The 7,233-nt window shown below is 51.2% G+C and overlaps 1 protein-coding gene across 1 annotated transcript; it reads right to left on the reverse strand.

Annotated features, from left to right (window-relative positions):
• Positions 1-1,918: 1,918 nt before the first annotated feature.
• Positions 1,919-6,873, reverse strand: CUNH8orf82 (chromosome unknown C8orf82 homolog). Its single transcript, XM_085533089.1, has 3 exons — positions 6,670-6,873; positions 4,412-4,460; positions 1,919-2,303 (listed from the first exon to the last, which is right to left on the reverse strand). Exons 1-3 carry the CDS (start codon positions 6,841-6,843, stop codon positions 2,233-2,235), a joined length of 294 nt encoding a protein of 97 aa, XP_085389215.1. The 5' UTR covers positions 6,844-6,873; the 3' UTR covers positions 1,919-2,232.
• Between the last annotated feature and the right edge of the window lie 360 nt (positions 6,874-7,233).

A 7,233-nucleotide genomic window follows, 5' to 3' on the forward strand; every position in this document is an offset into this window, starting at 1 on the left:
CCCCACAGCTCCACCAAGGCCGACGTCACCAGCCCCACACGCCCTCCCACTTCAGGTCTATGGGGTCTATGGGGGGTCTATGGGGCCAACTGGGGTCTATGGGGGACCTATTGGGTCTATGGGGGATCTATGGGGTCTATGGTGGGTTTATGGGGTCTATGGGGTTCTATGGGGCCAACTGGGGTCTATGGGGCCTATGGGGGTCTATGGGGTCTATGGGGCTCTATGGGGCCAACTGGGGTCTATGGGGGATCTATGGGGTCTATGGTGGGTTTATGGGGTCTATGGGGCCAATATGGGATCTATGGGGTCTATGGGGGGTCTATGGGGTCGATGGGGTCTATGGAGGGTCTATGGGGTCTATGGGGTGGTCTATGGGATCTATGGGGATCTATGGGGTCTATGGGGTGGTCTATGGGGTCAATGTGGTCTATGGGGATCTATGGGGTCTATGTGGCCACCATACGCTCCCTGTCGCCCCATAGCTGCCCCATGTCCCTTAACGTCCCCAATAGGGGATGCTTCAACTCATAGCTCCTCCCGCCCCACACCAAATGGGTCGGGCTCTCCCCATCCCCTGCCCCATAGCGGAACCCATCGCCCCACAGCTCCACCAAGGCTGACGTCACCAGCCCCACACCCCCTCCCCCTTCAGGTCTATGGGGTCTATGGGGCCAACTGGGGTCTATGGGGCCTATGGGGGTCTATGGGGTCTATGGGGCTCTATGGGGCCAACTGGGGTCTATGGGGGATCTATGGGGTCTATGGTGGGTTTATGGGGTCTATGGGGCCAATATGGGATCTATGGGGTCTATGGGGGGTCTATGGGGTCGATGGGGTCTATGGAGGGTCTATGGGGTCTATGGGGTGGTCTATGGGATCTATGGGGATCTATGGGGTCTATGGGATGGTCTATGGGATCTATGGGGATCTATGGGGTCTATGGGGCCACCATGCGCTCCCTGTCGCCCCATAGCTGCCCCATGTCCCTTAACGTCCCCAATAGGGGATGCTTCAACTCATAGCTCCTCCCGCCCCACACCAAATGGGTCGGGCTCTCCCCATCCCCTGCCCCATAGCAGAACCCATCGCCCCACAGCTCCACCAAAGCTGAAGTCACCAGCCCCACACCCCCTCCCCCTTCAGGTCTATGGAGTCTATGAGGGGTCTATGGGGTCTATGGGGGGTCTATTGGTCTATGGGGTCTATGGGGAGTCTGTGGGGTCAATGGCGTCTATGGGAGGTCTGTAGGGTCTATGGGGCCAACACAGGGTCTATGGGATCTATGGGGGGTCTATGGAGTCTATGGGGCCAACTGGGGTCTATGGGGGATCTATGGGGTCTATGGTGGGTTTATGGGGTCTATGGGGTTTTATGGGTCTATGGGGGATCTACGGGGTCAATAGGGGGTCTATGGGATCTATGATGGGTCTATGGGGTCTATGGTGGGTCTATGGGGCCAATATGGGATCTATGGGGTCTATTGGGGTCTATGGGGATCTATGGGGTCTATGGGGCCACCATGCGCTCCCTGTCGCCCCATAGCCGCCCCATGTCCCTTAACGTCCCCAATAGGGGATGCTTCAACTCATAGCTCCTCCCGCCCCACACCAAATGGGTCGGGCTCTCCCCATCCCCTGCCCCATAGCGGAACCCATCGCCCCACAGCTCCACCAAGGCCGACGTCACCAGCCCCACCCCCCCTCCCCCTTTAGGTCCCGGATGATAAACCCTCCCGTTGTGGGCCCAGTAGGTCAACGTGTGGGGCAGGAATGGGGTGGTCAGGCTCCTCCCGCCCCAGTTATAGGACAATAAAGGGCCTTTATCCCCTTCCAGGACCCCATTGAACACTATGGGCAGGTCCTGGCAGCGCACGTAGTTGCGTTCGGGGCCGCAGTGGGACACGAAGGGGAAGGAATCCACATAACGACCAGAGACATTGGGGCCGAGGTGGCGGAAGAAGAAGGACAGGAAGCGCTCGTCTATGGGGAGATAATTAGAGGTAATTAGGTTAATTAGCTTAATTAGGGGGTAATTAGCTTCAATAGGGGGTAAAAGGGGGGGGAAATAGGTTAATCAGGGGGTAATTAGGGGGGTAAGTAGGTCAATTAGAGGGAAATTAGGGGCAATTAGGTCAATCAGTGGCTAATTAGGGGGTAATTAGGTTAATTAGGGGGTTAATTAGTGGGTGATTAGGTTAATTGGGGGATAATTAGGTTAATGAGGGGTTGCTTAGGAATCCACATAGCGACCAGTGACATTGGGGCGGAGGTGACGGAAGAAGAAGGACAGGAAGCGCTCGTCTAGGGGAGATAATTAGGTTAATTAGCTTAATTAGCTTAATTAGGGGGTGTTTATGGTAATTAGGGGAGAGTTAGGGGGGAATTAGGGGGTAATTCGGTTCATCAGGGGGTAAACGGGGGGTAATTTGGTTAGTTAGGGAGTAATTAGTGGATAATTAGGTTAATTAAGAGGGTAATCAGGTGGTAATTAGGTTAATTAGGGGGGTAAATTGAGGTTAATTAGGTTAATTAGGTGGAAATTAGGTTGATTAGGGGGTAATTGCGTCACTTAGTGAGTAGTTAGGGGGTTAATTAGCTTAATTGGGGGTTAATTATCTTAATTGCGGGATGATTTGGTTAATTAAGGGATAATTAGGGTAATTAGGGGGGTAATTAGCTTAATTAGGGGTTAATTAGGATAATTAGGGAGCTAATGAAGGGGTTAATGAGCTTCAATAGGGATAAAAGGGGGGGGAAATAGGTTAATCAGGGGGTAATTAGGGGGGTAAGTAGGTTAATTAGAGGGAAATTAGGGGCAATTAGGTCAATCAGTGGGTAATTAGTGGGTAATTAGGTTAATTAGGGGGTTAATTAGTGGGTGATTAAGTTAATTGGGGGATAATTAGCCTCATTAGGGGGTAGAAAGGGGTAATTAGTTAAGGGGGTAAGTAGCTTAATTGGGGGTTAATGAGAGGAAATGCTCATATATGGGAGAGAATAGGGGGTAATTAGGGGGTTAATTAAAGGGTGATTAGGAGGTAATTAGGTCAATCAGGTAGTAATTAGGGGATAATTAGGGTAATTAGATTAATTGGTATGTTAATTAGGTTAATTAGGGGGTTAATTAGGGGCTAAGCAGGTCAATTGGGGGGTTAATTAGCTTCATTAGGGGGTAAACGGGGGTAAATAAGGGGTAATTAGGTTAATTGGGGGGTAATTAGGGGGTTAATTAGGGGAAATTAGGAGTAATTAGGTTAATTAGGGGGTTACTTAGTAGGTAATTAGGTTGATTAGGGGGTAGACGGGGGTTAATGAGGTTAATTAAAGGGATTAATAAGCTTCATTAGGGGGCACAAGGGGGGGTAATTAGGTTAGGGGGTTAATTAGGTTAACTAGGGGGTTAATTAGGTTAATTAAAGGATGATTAGGGGGGTTAATGAGGGTGTTAATTAGTGGGGGGGTTAATGAGGGGGTTGAGGTGGAGGAAGAAGAACAAGAGGAAGCGCTCGTCTATAGGAGATAATGGGGTTAATTAGGTTAATTAGGGGGTAATCAGGCTAATTAGGGGGGAATTAGGGGATTAATGAGCTTCATTAGGGGGCAATTGGCTTCATTGGGGAGTTAATTAGGTTAATTAGGAGGTAATTAGCTTTGTTAGGGGGTAAAAAGGGGGTAATTAGGTTAATTCGAGAGTAATTAGGTTAATTGGGGGGTTAATTAGGGGGTAATTAGATTAATTGGGGGTTAATTAGGGGGAAATTAGATTAATTTGGGGGTTAATTAGGGGGTAATTAGATTAATTGGGGGGTTAATTAGGGGGTAATTAGATTAATTGAGGGGTTAATTAGGGGGTAATTAGATTAATTGGGGGGTTAATTAGGGGGTAATTAGATTAATTGGGGGGTAAAGGTGAGATAATTAGGTGCATTAGGGGGTTACTAGGTTGATTAGAGGGTTAATTAGGGGGTAACAAGGTTAATTAGGGGGTTAATTAAGGGGTAATTAGGTTAATTGGAGGGGGTAATTAAGGGGTAATTAGGCTAATTAGGATGTTATTCGGTTAATTAGGGTGTTATCAGGTTAATTAGGGTGTTATCAGGTTAATTGGGGTGTTATCAGGTTAATTAGGGGGTAATTAGGTTAATTAGCGGGTTAAATAGGGGGTAATTAGGTTAATTAGCGGGTTAAATAGGGGGTAATTAGGTTAATTAGGGGGTTAATTAGGGGGTAATTATGTTAATTGGAGGGGTAATTAAGGAGTAATTAGGTTAATTAGGATGTTATTCGGTTAATTAGGGTGTTATCAGGTTAATTAGGGTGTTATCAGGTTAATTGGGGTGTTATCAGGTTAATTAGGGGGTTAATTAGGTTAATGAGGGGGTTAATTAGGTTAATTAGAGGGTGATTACCTTTAAAGCAGGTGGTGAAGTTCTTCACTTTGGCGTCATCCAGGTACAGCTGGGGGGGAACAGCACATCAATGAGCCCCATAGAAACCCATAGCGCCCCATAGAAACCCATAGCGCCCCATAGAACCCATAGAGCCTCATAGAAACCCATAGAGCCCCATAGAGACCCATAGCGCCCCATAGAAACCCATAGAAACCCATAGAGGCCCATAGAATCCCATAGAGCCCCATAGACCCCATAGCGCCCCATAATGACCCCATAGAGCCCCATAGAACCCATAGAGCCCCATAGAGCCCCATAGCACCCCATAGAAACCCATAGCGCCCCATAATGACCCCATAGAGCCCCATAGAAACCCATAGCGCCCCATAGAGCCCCATAGCACCCCATAGAACCCCACAGAGCCCCACAGCACCCCATAGAGCCCCATAGAACCCCATAGAGCCCCATAGCACCCCATAGAGCCCCATAGAACCCCATAGACCCCATAGAACCCCACAGAGCCCCATAGCACCCCATAGAGCCCCACTGAGCCCCATACAACCCCATAGACCCCATAGAGAACCAAAGCAACCCATAGACCCCATAGAGCCCCATAGACCCCATAGGGCCCCATAGAACCCCATAGAGCCCTATAGACCCCATAGAGAACCATAGCACCCCATAGAACCCCATAGAACCCCATAGCACCCCATAGAGACCCATAGAACCCCATAGAGGCCCATAGAACCCCATAGAGCCCCATAGACCCCATAGAGCCCCACAGAACCCCACAGACCCCATAGAGAACTATAGAGAACCATTGAGCCCCATAGAAACCAACTGAGCCCCATAGAACCCCATACATCCCCATAGAACCCCATTGAGCCCCACTGACCCCATAGAGCCCCATAGACCCCACAGAGCCCCACAGAACCCCATAGGACCCCACAGAACCCCAATGAGCCCCACAGAGCCCCATAGACCCCATAGAGCCCCGTAGAACCCCATAGAACCCCATAGCACCCCATAGAGCCCCATAGACCCCCATAGAGCTCCATAGAACCCCATAGAGACCCATAGACGCCATAGAGCCCCATAGACACCATAGAGCCCCACTGAGCCCCACAGAGCCCCATAGAGAATCATAGAACCTCATAGAGAGCCATAGAGCCCCACAGAGAACCATAGAGGCCCATAGAGTACCATAGAGCCCCATAGAGCCCCATAGAGAACCATTGACCCCCATAGACCCCCATTGCCCCCCATTGACTTCCATTGCCCCCCATTGACTTCCATTGCTACCCACTGACTTCCATTGCCCCCCATCGACTTCCATTGCCCCCCATCTCCCCCCATCGACTTCCATTGCCCTCCATTGCCCCCCATTGACTTCCATTGCCCCCCATTGCCCCCCATTGACTTCTATTGCCCCCCATTGCCCCCCATTGACTTCTATTGCCCCCCATTGACTTCCATTGCCCCCCATTGACTTCTATTGCCCCCCATTGACTTCCATTGACCCCTATATCGCCCCATTGCCCCCCACATCGCCCCATTGACCCCCATTGACCCCCATCTCCCCCCCTTGACTTCCATTGACTTTCATTGAGCCTCATTGCCTCCCCTTATTGCCCCATTGACCCCCATCGCCCCCCATCTCCCCCCCTTGACTTCCATTGACTTCCATTGAGCCCCATTGCCTCCCCTTATTGCCCCATTGACCCCCATCGCCCCCCATCTCCCCCCATTGACTTTCATTGACTTCCATGGCCCCCCCCGTCCGCCATATTGCCCCCCATTGACTTCCATTGACCCCCATTTACCCCCATCTCCCCCCATTGACTTCCATTGCCCCCCATTGCCCCCCATTGACTTCCATTGCTCCCCATTGACTTCCATTGACCCCATTGCCCCCCATCTCCCCCCATTGACTTCCATAGCCCCCCATTGACCTCCATTGACCCCCATTGGCCCCCATTGCCCCCCATTGACTTCCATTGACCCCCATCTCCCCCCATTGACTTCCATCGCCCCCATTGCCCCCAATTGCCCCCCATTGGCCGCCATCTTTCCTTCCATTGCCCCCCATTGACTTCCATTGCCTCCCATTGCCCCCCATTGATTTCCATTGCCCCCCATTGCCCCCAATTGCCCCCCATTGGCCGCCATCTTTCCTTCCATTGTCCCCCATTGACTTCCATTGCCCCCCATTGACTTCCATTACCCCCCATTGCCCCCCATTGACCCCACTGGCCGCCATCTTGCCCCCCCCTCACCCTCCCGTTCGCGTCCACCCAATAGAAATATTCCCGTTGACGCGGAGCCGGACTTTGACCCTGTCGGTACTTCCGGTCTCTACCCGGTTCGCTTCCGGTTCCGGTTCCGATCCCTCTTCCGGTTCCCCATCGGTAAACGGGGACCAAAGGCCTTAACGGGGCGACACGGAACATGGCGACCCGGTCACCGGAAGCGGAAGTGACGTTAGAGCGACGCGATTGGTTGAGAAGAGAATGGGTAGAACCCGGAAGTGATAATAGTGAGACGCGATTGGTTGAGAGAGGGGGGCGATGACACCAGAAGTGCCTTTGGAGGGACGTGATTGGCTGAGAGCGGTTTGTGCGTGGGGATAAAGGGTCCGGGTGGGAAACGGGACCCGCGCGAAAGGGTCCGGGTGTATATGGATTATATAGGGTATATATGGGTTATATAGGGATCCATATAGGATATAGATAGACCCCTATAGACACTCATAACCTCCCTATAGGAGCCTATAGACCCCTATGGACACCCATACACCCCTATAGACACTCATATGTCCCCTATAGGCACCTATAGAGCCC

The sequence above is a fragment of the Coturnix japonica genome, unplaced genomic scaffold (genome assembly GCF_054131305.1).
Source record: "Coturnix japonica strain WE unplaced genomic scaffold, WE-NBRP24 Scf054, whole genome shotgun sequence".
NCBI lineage: Eukaryota > Metazoa > Chordata > Aves > Galliformes > Phasianidae > Coturnix > Coturnix japonica.

What these genes read in the sequence shown, in the direction of transcription:
- CUNH8orf82 (XM_085533089.1), bottom strand. Translation starts at nt 6,843, where the DNA reads ATGTTCCGTGTCGCCCCGTTAAGGCCTTTGGTCCCCGTTTACCGATGG. An exon ending in GGGTGGACGCGAACGGGAGG is followed by an intron (nt 4,461 to 6,669) that starts GTGAGGGGGGGG and finishes GTTCCCCCCCAG; the next exon opens with CTGTACCTGGATGACGCCAA. An exon ending in CTTCACCACCTGCTTTAAAG is followed by an intron (nt 2,304 to 4,411) that starts GTAATCACCCTC and finishes TATCTCCCCTAG; the next exon opens with ACGAGCGCTTCCTGTCCTTC.